Source organism: Grampus griseus (assembly GCF_964374135.1).
Source record: "Grampus griseus genome assembly, chromosome: 8".
Classification (NCBI taxonomy): Eukaryota; Metazoa; Chordata; class Mammalia; order Artiodactyla; family Delphinidae; genus Grampus; species Grampus griseus.
The window spans coordinates 67,020,828-67,033,735 of NC_139002.1; the positions used below are offsets into that span (position 1 = coordinate 67,020,828).

The 12,908-nt window shown below is 35.9% G+C and overlaps 1 protein-coding gene across 2 annotated transcripts in view; it reads left to right on the forward strand.

Moving 5' to 3' along the window:
• USP47 (ubiquitin specific peptidase 47) overlaps positions 1-12,908 on the forward strand; it is a 123,484-nt gene that overhangs the window by 38,804 nt on the left and 71,772 nt on the right. Inside the window, exons 2-4 of one of the 2 annotated variants that reach the window (XM_082659406.1) lie at positions 2,481-2,540; positions 8,542-8,745; positions 12,310-12,423. In XM_082659406.1, the coding sequence (XP_082515532.1) occupies positions 2,481-2,540; positions 8,542-8,745; positions 12,310-12,423 (378 nt within the window). The remainder of the gene's footprint in view (positions 1-2,480; positions 2,541-8,541; positions 8,746-12,309; positions 12,424-12,908) is intronic. The other variant, XM_082659407.1, reaches the window with a different exon arrangement.

Sequence of the window (12,908 nt, forward strand, 5' to 3'; positions counted from 1 at the left end):
TATTTGTGGAAGAGATAGCGTATTGGCAGCAGGTATCAAAAAAATCCTAAAAATGAGTACATAACCTTTGATCTAGAATTCTTTCTTTAGGAAATAAACTTTAGGGAAAAAAATTGTACAAATACGCAAAGCTGTAGTGAAAATTTGAAGGTGTCTAAATGCCCATTAATAGATTAGTTAAATAAATTATGTTTTGCCTATATAATGGAACACTGCAGTTTTTAAACTAAATGTTTTGACCCAGAAAGATGAGTGAGTGTTGAGGGAAAAGGAGCAGAATTCAAACGATGGTGTTCGGAATGATCTTTTTTGGTTAATAATCTTTATATAATATATGCATAAAATGGAGAGGGATCTAATAGGATGTATATCAAATTTTTAATAATTGCTATAGGAGTTATTTTAGACTTGCTTGTCAAAAAATATGTATTACTATTATAATAGAAATACATTTCTATTGTAAAAGCAAATGAGGTAAAATTTTTTAATTGATATAGAATAGTATCTAAGCTACTATGAGTGATAAAAAGCACCTTTTAAAACAATATGTTGGGTTCTTTTTATTAATTAAAGAAGGTGGAGGAAAACGAAATTTGTACAGAAGAAGTTTGGGATGTAAAATCAAGATTTTTCAAGAGATTATCTCTTGATTATAGGTTATCCTTATTTCCTTTTATATATTTCTGTATTTTCTTGATTTGCTAAAATAAGCTTTTAAAATAAGGAAGAGATATTAAAAGAAAATAGCTGTAGGGGGTAATGTTAAGCAGCTTTACTTTAATAGTATTTATAATGTGAAAAATCTAAATTCGTAAGGTAGCAAAATCGGGGATCTTTTGGTTTCCTTGCAGAGTTCCTTTAATGGTCTCAAAATAGTGACTTAGAAAGAGAAAGACAAATACTATATGATTTACTTATATGTGGAATCTGAAAAACTGAACTCTTATCAACACAGAACAGATGGGTGGTTGCCAGAGATGGGGGATGGGAGTTGTGTAAATAGGTGAAGGTGGTCAAAAGATACAAACTTCCAGTTATAAGATAAATAAGTTCTGAATGTAATATACAGTGTGATGACTATAGTTAACAATACTGTATTGTATATCTGAAAATTGCTAAGGGAATAGAACTTAAAAGTTATTATTACAAGGACAAAAAAGTTGTAACTATGTGAGATGATGGATGTTAACTAAACTTATTGTAGTAATTAATCATTTTGCAGTATATACATATATCAAATCATTATGTTGTAGCCCTTAAAACTGCTACAGAATTATATGTTAATTATATCTCAATAAAACTAGCAAAATATGACTTAGAACATTTGACTTATACACAGTTCTGAAGCTCCTACTCTTTGTTAAAATGTGGTTGTTTTCCATGTTAATATTATTTTTTATCACCATAATGTAGGTTTTCAGTAACCTTACAAGAGTAATTGAGGGGCTTCCCTGGTGGCGCAGTGGTTAAGAATCTGCCTGACGGGCTTCCCTGGTGGCACAGTGGTTGAGAACCTGCCTGCCAATATAGGGTACACGGGTTCGAGCCCTGGTCTGGGAAGATCCCACATGCCGCGGAGCAACTAGGCCCGTGAGCCACAACTACTGAGCCTGAGTGTCTGGAGCCTGTGCTCTGCAACAAGAGAGCCCATGACAGTGAGAGGCCCACGCACCGCAATGAAGAGTGGCCCCCACTCGCTGCAACTAGAGAAAGCCCACGCTCAGAAACGAAGACCCAACACAGCCATGAATGAATGAATGAATGAATGAACGAATGAATGAATCTGCCTGCCAATGCAGGGGATACGGGTTCAAGCCCTGGTCCGGGAAGATCCCACATGCCATGGAGCAGCTAAGCCCGTACGCCAAAACTACTGAGCCCGTGTGCCACAACAACTGAAGCCCACGTGCCTAGAGCCTGTGCTCCCCAACAAGAGAAGCCACTGCAATGAGAAGCCCGCGCACCACAACGAAGAGTAGCCCCCACTTGCCACAACTAGAGAAAGCCCGTGTGCAGCAACGAAGACCCAACACAGTCAAAAATAAATAAATAAATAAATCTATTATTTTTTTTTGTGGTACGCGGGCCTCTCGCTGTTGTGGCCTCTCCCGTTGCGGAGCACAGGCTCTGGACGCGCAGGCTCAGCGGCCGTGGCTCACGGGCCTAGCCGCTCCGCAGCATGTGGTATCTTCCCGGACCAGGGCATGAACCCGTGTCCCCTGCATCAGCAGGCGGATTCTCAACCACTGTGCCACCAGGGAAGCCCCCAATACATTTATTTAAAAAAAAAGAGTAATTGAGGCCTAAGATTAAAACTACAAATGTAATTTATGAATGAAATCTTAGATGATATAGTAATACTTTAATTCATACATATTTTGTTGCAAAAATGTTTTTAGGTTAATTGTTCTCATTTCACTGTCTTACCTCTTTATTTTAAAGAAATAATTTGTAATTCATTTTGTTCTTACACACCATAGGATGTGTTTTGGAGATGCAGACAAAATATCTTTGATGAAATGAAGAAGAAATTTTTACAGGTAGACTGCTGATGTAATTGCATTAGTGTGATAATCAGCAGAGCAAGTAACAGCATGTTAGTATTTTTATTTAATAACAAGGCATGTCTTAAGTTTTATGCTTGTTTGGCTATTTTATTTCTACCTGATTTTATTTATTTTTCATTTTGTTTATTTATTTATTTTACCTGATTTTAATCATAAGAAAGTCACCTTAAATGAATGTATGTCTGATAGTACCTTGTCTTTAACAAGTGAATGAGGTGGAAAACTGATATAAAAACTATAGAACGTTTAGTTTTGACTTTTGGGTATAATAGTTGTCTATTTTTTACGGATGTATTTATTTTCTGAAATATTAATAGTGCTGGGATTAAGTTAATAATTTACAGAGTCAAAACCCAGACATCTTATTTGAAGAATTAAATAGAACTGTTACCTTCCTGACAGCCTGTATGCACTACAAACCTAAACAGTCCTGTGATGTAGCATCCCATTCTAACCTTTACTTAATATCTCACTTTCCTCAGGTCCCTTTAGCTCTAAGTTCAAGGTTCTTTATTTAATCTCTTCTGTCCTCTTCAAGTGATCTCTGGCAAGAGGCCACGTAGAAAAATATCATGTAATATTTTAGGGTTTGCTGGGGGAGTTGGAGTGGAGTGGAGGGAGGATCTTAAAAATAAAATAATCTTTTTCTCATGTAAGTTAAGACTCCCAACACTACTTGTTACTTGTTTAAGTAAAAATGCACAGTCTGAATGAGGCTGATAAATTTAATAAACTTCAGTGAGCAAAAATATTTATACCATCAATTTTTTTTTTTAGTCTGTGGCAGTATATTAGCCGTGAGCTGTGGATACCCAGAAGGGTAATGCTCTAGCGCTTATAAGCTCATAGCAGTTTCTTTATCAAGTAGTAGATAAAATGGACTCTGTGTGTGTGTGTGTGTGTGTGTGTGTGTGTGTGTGTGTGTGTGTGCGCGCACGCGCGCGCGTGTGTGCGCGCATTTTTAAGTTTGCAACCATAGTATTATCATTTGTAATAACACTGAAAGGAAGAAAGTCTTGAGAGAAAATGGGTTGACTATAAAATTTAGAGGTAAAGAGGTCCCTTTGTAATGTTTTTAAATTATTCATATTAATTTTTTTCTTAGAAAAATCTTAATCTTGTTAACTTTGAATTGTGTTTGATATTGTTTTCTGCATGCTAATGCCATTCTAAATATATGCATTAATTATACACCTTGTTTTGTGTTTTTGTAATAAGAAACACGAAGTATTTTATTATGAAACAAAAATTATGATGTTAACTTCAGAGAACTCAGATTTGAACTTAGAACTGTTTGGAATGCCAAGAATAGGAGACAAGATGACTTGAGAGGCCCTGAGACTCCTTAGACAGAACCATCTGTGTTGACCACTTCTAGATGTTCCTATAGATGTTTCTTCCTTTGGAAGAAATCTGTTTTCAGTGTTTTTATCCCAGTATGTTTTACCTTTTGTAAATAAGACTATCATTTTTGTTTGTTTTGTTTTTTCAAGGATTCTTTTTTCAGACTTTGCTTGGAAATCTGGCTTTGTTTCTGCATAGAGCACAAAGACAGAATACTCTCTTAGCATATAGTGTTAATGTAACTGCTGTTGACTTTACCCTTTTTCTCACAAATGTAATATTGCTATGAGTTGCCCACCAAATAAGTAGTTTTAATTTTATACTTTGTACCTTTTTTGTAATTGGCCAGATTTTCTGTGTAGGGAACTTTGTGCCCTTCTAATAGCTCACCTAATATAGATGAAATGTTTTCCCAAGTGGGACATGCTTTAGGCTTTTCTAAAACTTTGCATTTGTTTTTTCTTACCTGTTTTCTCCTATTCATTATAGAACTTTTACTGACTCAGAAATTGTGCTCGCTTCCCTAAATTATGATGTGTCTTCAGATGCTTTACCTTAATGTTGGGTGTAGTGCTTAAATGGAACCCCCGCCACCAACCACCATCACTAATACCACCACTACCACATTCTTCCCAACTAGCACTTGCATGTGCTTAAATTTATTTAGGTGTGTTTCTGTTATCTATTACTGTGGAACAGCCTACGCCAAAACTTAGTGGCTTAAAACAACTAGTTTATTTGCTCACAATTCTGTGGGATGGGATTTGGGCAAAGGCTTAGCCAGTCAGTTTTTCTGCTTCACATGGCATCATCTCGGATCATTACTTGGCTGCACTGGCTGGTGACTGGCTTTGGATGGAAGGTCCAAGAAGGCTTTTCTTATCAGGCACCCCAGTGCTCCACTAAGTGGCCACTTTCTCTCTGGGTGGATTGTTAGGGTTTTAACACAGCATGGTGGTCCCAGGATAAATGGATTTCTTTTGCCTGGCTGGCATATAAGAGGAACATTCCAAGAGGTGCAAAGGCAGAAGTTTCCTGCTTTAAATCACACAGTATCACTTCTGTCACATTCTGTTGGTCCTCGTTGGCCACAAGGCCAGCCCAGATTCATGGGAAGAGAAAAAAGAAGAAGAGTGGCAAAGAATTTTTAGCCATCTGTAATTTACCTCAAGATGGTGATTTTTTTGCTTTGGGCATAAGTAGGACCAATCAGGGGTAGAACTCCAAAGAAATTAAGAAGAAAGAGGACACCCCTATTTTCCCAGTTCTAAGAAATACTTTTTTACATTTAAGTATTGTGGAAATCTGTATGCTTAGTATAATATTGTAGAATTTCTTTTTCTCTTGAAAAGCTATAATAAAAAGATTGGTACAACTTTATTGATGAAATCTTAAAATTGGAAAAAAACGGTTTTTTCTAATTAGTTCCCAAATTGGGAGGCAGGGGGAGGGAAGAGATTTTGCCTCAGTGTAATTAGTGTGGGCAATCACGATAACAAAAATTCAGATGTAATCTATGGATGATGGCTATGTAATAGATTAAATTAGGACTGAAAAATGGGCCCAGGAGGTTGAGGATAAAGTAATAAGATTTACACGTGGCTAGCTTAGAACTTTAAAGGTCAGAGTTTTTCGTTTGTTTAAATTATCCTAGAATTGAATTCAAGAGTAATATGTGATTGGCCCAGAAATTCTTATAGGAATCTTAAGAACAAACAGAGGACTGCACAAAGTTTTATGTAGGCATTCATCACAAAATTATTTCTAAAGTGTAATAAAGTCTAGCTCAAGAGTCAGTAAAATTAAATTGATGGAACAAATTATTATTAATCCATGTAATAAAATATTATTCAGTTGTTAAAATGATGAATTAGAAAAAGTTTGACAAGGAAAGGTTACATGATATATTTATAAGTAAAGAAAGGGGTTTCAGGGCTTCCCTGGTGGCGCAGTGGTTGAGAGTCCGCCTGCTGATGCAGGGGACGTGGGTTCGTGCCCCGGTCCGGGAGGATCCCACATGCCGCGGAGCGGCTGGGCCTGTGAGCCATGGCCACTGAGCCAGTGCTTCCGGAGCCTGTGCTCCACAACAGGAGAGACCACAATAGTGAGAGGCCTGTGTACCGCAAAAAAAAAAAAAAAAGTTTCAAAACAGCATGTATATCTAACTGAATGTTTGTGTTTAAAAAGTGTGCATGTATATGTCTGTTTGTGCTTGTGTAGGAAAAGTATTTGGAAGAATATAGACCAAAATGTAATAGTTATCTCTGTGTTATGAATTACAAATGATTTCCACTTTTTCCTTTATACTCTTCCTATTTTGTTTTTTTTGGCTGCGCTGCGTGGCATGTGAGATCTTAGTTCCCTGACCAGGGATTGAACCCACACCCCTGCATTGGAAGTGCAGAGTCTTAACCACTGGACTGCCAGGGAAGTCCCTATACTCTTCCTATTTCAAAAAAAGGAACAAAATTACTTATGTGCAATGCACAGAAAAGAAAGCTATTGTCATTAAAAGAATAAAAGGCATACATAAGATTAAATTTTGTGTTTACAAGAGTACATTTAGCCTTCAGATGAGATTCCATTGGGGTAATATTACCCACATCTGGGTGTGGAAGGAGAGGAGGCTGCAGTGCCTGTACCTTGCACTCACTTATTTAAGGAAAGAACCAGGAACTGCTGATGGCCATATGTTACCATATCATCATTCTTATGTATACTGTAATGTCAGCACTTCTGATTTCTGAATTCTTAGGTAGAGTTCTCTTGCTTGGACCGTCAACTTCAGCTTATCTGAAGCTTTAAAATCTGGCAGCTGTAGTGCTTTTCACCTGGAAAACTCGAGTCTGCCTCTGAAATATACTGTTGAAAGTGTAAAAGCGGATCTTTTGTAGTTGAAATTGATTTAGAGTTTCTCGTTCCTTTATTGTGAACCAGAGTTAAAAAGGGTCCACTTTATGTTTCTCAGTTTGAGATTAAAATGTGTAAAACCATCTATTACAAGTGTTAATATAACACCTTAAGCTTATAGCTGAAGGCTTTTTTGTTCTTTGTTATCCTGTTTATTTTATAAAAAATGTATTCTTTTGTTTTTAAATGGGTTATTATTGGTAATTAAATATTTTGACTTGTCTGAAATATAGTGCTAGCCAATCTTAAACATTATACTTCTTTTATAGCAACTTATTTCTGTTTTAAACTAATTGGATTAACCTTAGTTTAAGTAATCTCTTACAAACCCAAAATTATATATGGCAGAAACAAATTATAATTGTATTACCCTGCCAAACAAACAAAAATACCTTGTGGTGGTCCTGTCTTCAATACAAGTCAATGATAATAACTGTTCTTATTTAAAAATGGATAATATAGAAGTAACAAAAGATTGAGGTTAATATTATTGTGTTTTTTATAAAAAAAGGTGAGAAATACATTCTTGTATACAGTACCAGTTTGTACAGTTCATATTTGTGCAAAGCCTTTTATGGGGATAGCGAGAGGTCCCTCAGATAATGACTGCTGCCCTAGACTTTGAGGGAAAGCAAGAGATTTACATGATCAGATTTGCATATTAAAATACTGTTCTGGATTGAAGGAAGATGAGATTGGAAGAAGCTATTGCCACGATCTTAAGATAAGATTCTCATTGCTGCAGGCAGGATTAAAGAGGAAAGGAATAGTTCAAGAGATATTCAGATGATAGAAATGGTAGAATTTGGTGATTATGTGAGTTGAAGAAGAGGGAAGAAATGAGGAAGGTGCTCCTCTCTGGTTTCAGCAGCTGGTAGATGATGGTACCATTAATTGAGTTGGGCATTACAGGAGGAGGGAAAGAACTTCTTTCACCAAAGTGCCTGATGTAGCCCACTGCTGCTGTGGAAGAGTCGTGTCCTTCAACAGCTTGAGAGAAGGCATAGCTTCTTTGAGAAAGTCTCCTTTAAAAATTTTTTCTCTGATTTATATACTAGATAAAAAAGAATGAAAAAATTTGTGACCCTAACTCCCTTCTACATTGGTAATTGAAAAGTATTTTTTCCTTGCTTTCCTTTACCCCTCTGCTGGCTGATCTATTTGGGTAAGCTTGTCAGCTCCTAACACACTGATAAATGGGGCTTTTGGACTTTTGGTCTGTGGGTACAACAAAGTAAAGGTCAGGATGCCTGATTGCTTTTATCCTTTAGTTATGGATTTTGCAATCTTATACAATCCTCATTGCATTTCTACACAGCTCTCTTTCTGTTTCATCAGGAAACCCAGAAATGCTTGATTGGACTGTGCTAGCATAGTAGTGACACATTTTTAAGGATCAGATTTTGTTATTTTCAACTGAAAATTGCTCAAGTAAACTTGTCTTCATGGGCTTGTTGATCATTGATTTACAGCCTTAAAAGGTGAAAGCAAATACCCACAAGAGCAATGGTTGATTCTTAAATATACCCCAGTTTTTCCAAAACAAACATATATGGTGCTTTATATGTTTGACATATCCATTAGAATATATTTCAGCCATAAAACAGTAGTATTCACACAGAGAAAATAGTATTTTGTGGGCATTTTTTTCATTTAATCATAGAAAACATAATTATATATATATTTTTAAAGATAAATAGTATATTTTTTTAAATTTCAGGTAGAAAATGCTGCTGAAGAACCAAGAGTCTTATGTATAATACAAGATACTACTAATTCAAAGACAGTGAATGAACGGATCACTTTAAATTTACCAGCTTCTACACCTCTCAGAAAGCTCTTTGAAGATGTGGCCAACAAAGTAGGCTACATAAATGGAACCTTTGATTTGGTGTGGGGGAATGGAATCAATTCTGCTGATATGGTAAAACTCTAAACTGAAAGCATCTTCTCTTAAGCTGCTAATAATATTATAGTCATTATTGTTGTTGTTTTTAATAGTATACTAAATCCTGGAACCCTTCTTAATATTGTAAGCAGGACTATAGAGTCTGTGCAACTCGATATTTGGATCCTCTTCATCACTTTACTTTCATTCTAGAGTCAGCATTTGATTATCTTAAAGTTTGCACAATGTCATTTCATTAGTTTTTTTATTCATGTAAGATGATTATCATAATATTGTGTCATCTATGGAAAATTTTCCAACATTTACTGAAAGGGATATTCATTTTAAATATTTAAGTGAAAAAAGCAGGATATAAAATCATATGTATTTTATAATCTAATTTTTGGAAAAGAAGAGAAAATGTATATAGAAAGAAAAAAGTAATAGAAGGACTTACACTCCAATATTAACAGAGATTATGCACCAGATAGAGTGGTAAACACCTGAACAGGAGGGTTGGTGGTATCATGACTTCAACTTCAAAGACCTCACAGTAAAGTTTTAGAGACAGGTATATCAAAAAATAATTACACTAAGATGTTTTAAGTATTATTAAGTATCATTTATTAGTTTGCTGTAAGTGCAAAGAGGAGGCACTGACCAGTTTTGCGTGGGAGAGTGACAAAGGGGAATGTTAAGTTGGATCTCATCTGTATTTTAGAATAGTATTCTAAATAGTCTTTTTTCTTTCCTCTCAGTCCAAATTCACCCTGCATACGATTGCTAGAATTATCTTCAGTCATCTTAAATCATAGTACTCTTGTCACCTTCCAGTTTAGAAATCTTTAATGACTGCTCACTGCCCTGATTAAAAGTCATATTCCCGGGCTTCCCTGGTGGCACAGTGGTTGAGAGTCCGCCTGCCGATGCAGGGGACACGGGTTCGTGCCCCGGTTTAGGAAGATCCCACACGCTATGGAGCGGCTGGGCCCGTGAGCCATGGCCGCTGAGCCTGCGCGTCCGGAGCCTGTGCTCAACGGGAGAGGCCACAACAGTGAGAGGCCCACGTACTGCAAAAAAAAAAAAAAAAAAAAAAGTCGTATTCCCTAAGTTAGCATTCAAGACAATTGGTCCTTTAAATCTAATCTTAGCTCTCAGATATTGGACTAATTTATTTTCTTAACACAAAATTTCATACTTCTCTATCTCCGTGTTTTTGCTTATGTTACCTCTTCCTGTCCTATACCATTGCTGCTCTTAAGTTTTCCAGGAAAATACCTTTAAAGGCAAATGAATGTGTATCCTGATCGTATTTGGAGGGCATAGTTTTAATTGGCTCTGCAGAAGAATAAAAGATGTTGGGTGTTGCTTGATTTGCCTTTAAAATTGATGATATTTTGCCTTCTATTCCATAATATATTTATGATTTTTTAAAACGTAGAACTAGTGTTTTTAAATGGGAAAAGAATCTGAAAATGAATAGCTATATGTACAACATATGTATAATCGAATCACTTTGTTGTACACCTGAAACTAACCAACATTGTAAATTAACTATAATATAAAATAAAAAATTTTTTAAAAGTCTACTTACAAAAAAAAAAACCCTAGTGTTTTAAATTAGCCAACTTTCCCCCTCTGAAATTGGGCAGTAAAATTGGTAGTCCAACAAGTTATACAAAGAGAAATGATATTTAATCTGAAACTTTGAATATTCTCTTTTACATTACTGTATAACTTCTAGTGTTGCCTCTTTTTCGATTTAAAGGATAGTTCTATACTGTCTGCCCAAGTCCTGTTTATCTCTTACTTTTAAGAAGCCTTACTTGATGTTTCTTCATGCCACTTTAAAAGTAATCTTTCTCTTTGTTCTCCTATTGCACTTTTTATTCTGCTATGCCACTTATAGTCTTTTTATCATAGTTGTTATTCATTTGTGTCTTTCCACTTGATAGAATATATTTTGATGTCTAGGACCTCATAGTATTAGTTTTGTATCCTCCAAAGATACTATCCCTAGGCACTCAAAAAGTGTTTGTTAAATTAACATCTGCTATAGCACTATGCCAGGATTAAGTATTTTTCTTTCTTCAGCTGTGACTGTTCTTAAGTACTTAATTTTTGTGTCTTAATATGCCTACCGTACATTTCTATGAGTATACTCTTACCTGCTTACTGTACAATGCTGCATGTATGCTTCTTTGAAAACCTGATTCATTTATCTACTCACCATCTCATACACACAGAGACACATTTATTGAGGTAAAACCCCTATGTGTTCTAGCTGTATCATCTGATCTTTTATGCCTGAGAGACGCTGAGAGATCTGGTTCCTGCCAGAGAATATAAGGGACCCAAAGATACCTTTCTTCCTTTCAAGTGGCTTCTCTTAGCTTCTGGTTCTCTGTCCTGTTTTTCTCATGGATTTCTAGATGTGATCCAAAGTGAGATGATATGTTTATTTTATTAACACTTATTTTGTGCTTACTGTGTAGCTAGTATTGTTCTGATACTAGACTTTATACAAATATAACCTCATTTAATCCTTTTAACCACACTATGAGGTAAGTGCTATCCCAGCCTCATAGGTGAAAAAACTGAGTCATGGGGAAGTGAAGTAACTTGCGCAGAGTCACACAAATAGCAAGTGGCAGAATCTCTTATAGTTAATTTTTTTGTCCTTAATACCTGTGCTTCTATATAACATTCATTTTGTAAGAAAGGCATCTCCATAAAGTAAGTCCTTCTAAGGAGATATTCCTCGTGTCTTTGAAACATTAAAAACATTTCTTAATGAACAAAATAGTTTTAAAACAAAAGAATAGGGCATTCATCCCATCCCTCATTTTTCTCAACAGTGGCCTGGAATGTTGGGTGAGTATGGCTTGGAGCATGCAGAGCTCTGTCTCTCATCCACCAACTGGAATGTATCAGAATGACAGCCAGGGTTTAAATTGCCTACCAGATAAAAGAGTTAGGTGAAGACTAAACATGTTAGATGTTTAGTTTTCAAAGGAGTGATCACTTCTATCACCCTGGGATCCTCTGAATCCTGACAGTGGACTTGAAGTAGGTATCATTTACTAGGACAGGCTTTTCCTTCGAGGGTCTTTCTGAAGGTACCCATTTTTCAATGTTACATAATTGTTTCGGTTGGGTTGCTTAGTGTGTTTCCTTATGTGGGAATTCTCATTATATTCCTATATCAAAACATGTTTTTACAGTTTTTAGTGATATAAAATAATCTTTAGTTAATTTTCATGAAAACCCATTGAATACTATATTGCATACATTTTAGAGAACATCAAAACAAATGTTTACAATACTTTTTTGTGTAGTACTTCAGTTTTTTAGATGTTGGGAAATGTGAACAGCTGGGATACCTGTCAGTATACGCCCTGTCACTGGGCTTAGCCATCCCAGTTCCTGAATAGATGAGTTAATTCCAAGCCTAGATTAACAGAATTTCTCAGAATCTTCATTTAAAAAAATACTGTTTAAGCCCAATAATTGTAGATATGTGTCTATTTACATATTACTTGTTTTATTATTATAATTAATGTTTCTCATAATCTGAGATATCTTATTTTATGCCTGTAGGCTCCACTGGATCATACCAGTGACAAGTCTCTTCTTGATGCTAATTTTGAGCCAGGAAAGAAGAACTTTCTGCATTTGACAGATAAAGATGGTGAACAGCCTCAAATACTGCTGGTAAACGCTTTAGAAAGCCCTATAGTCATAATTTTTGTGCACTGTCACCTACTACTTGGGAAGCAGTTTTCCAAAGGAAGGAGGAGAGATGTGTTTTGCAATTTATGTATAATAAATTATTTTTCTGTTTTCTGTTGGCTTGTATGTATGTTAACGTGGTTACACTGGGCATCCATAGCACTTTGTGTATATAGTCTCTTGCCACACTGAGAATCACCACTAGAACAGGGATGGGGATGGGTCTAGGATCTCCTACTGTGTTTCAGTGGCCTTTTGTTTGGTTAAGCATTTGCTTGGTTGGTGTAAATCTTCGGCAGTTTTGCCCAGGTTTTCTGGTAGAGGAACAGACCCCCAGAATTATCTACTCTGCTGGTTTTGCTCTCACTCCCCGTCCCCCACCCCCCATTTTTTTTTGGAATGACTAGTTTGTAAATTCTATGCTTTATTTCTGTTCTTTTAGTGTTTGCTGCAATTCATATTTCAAT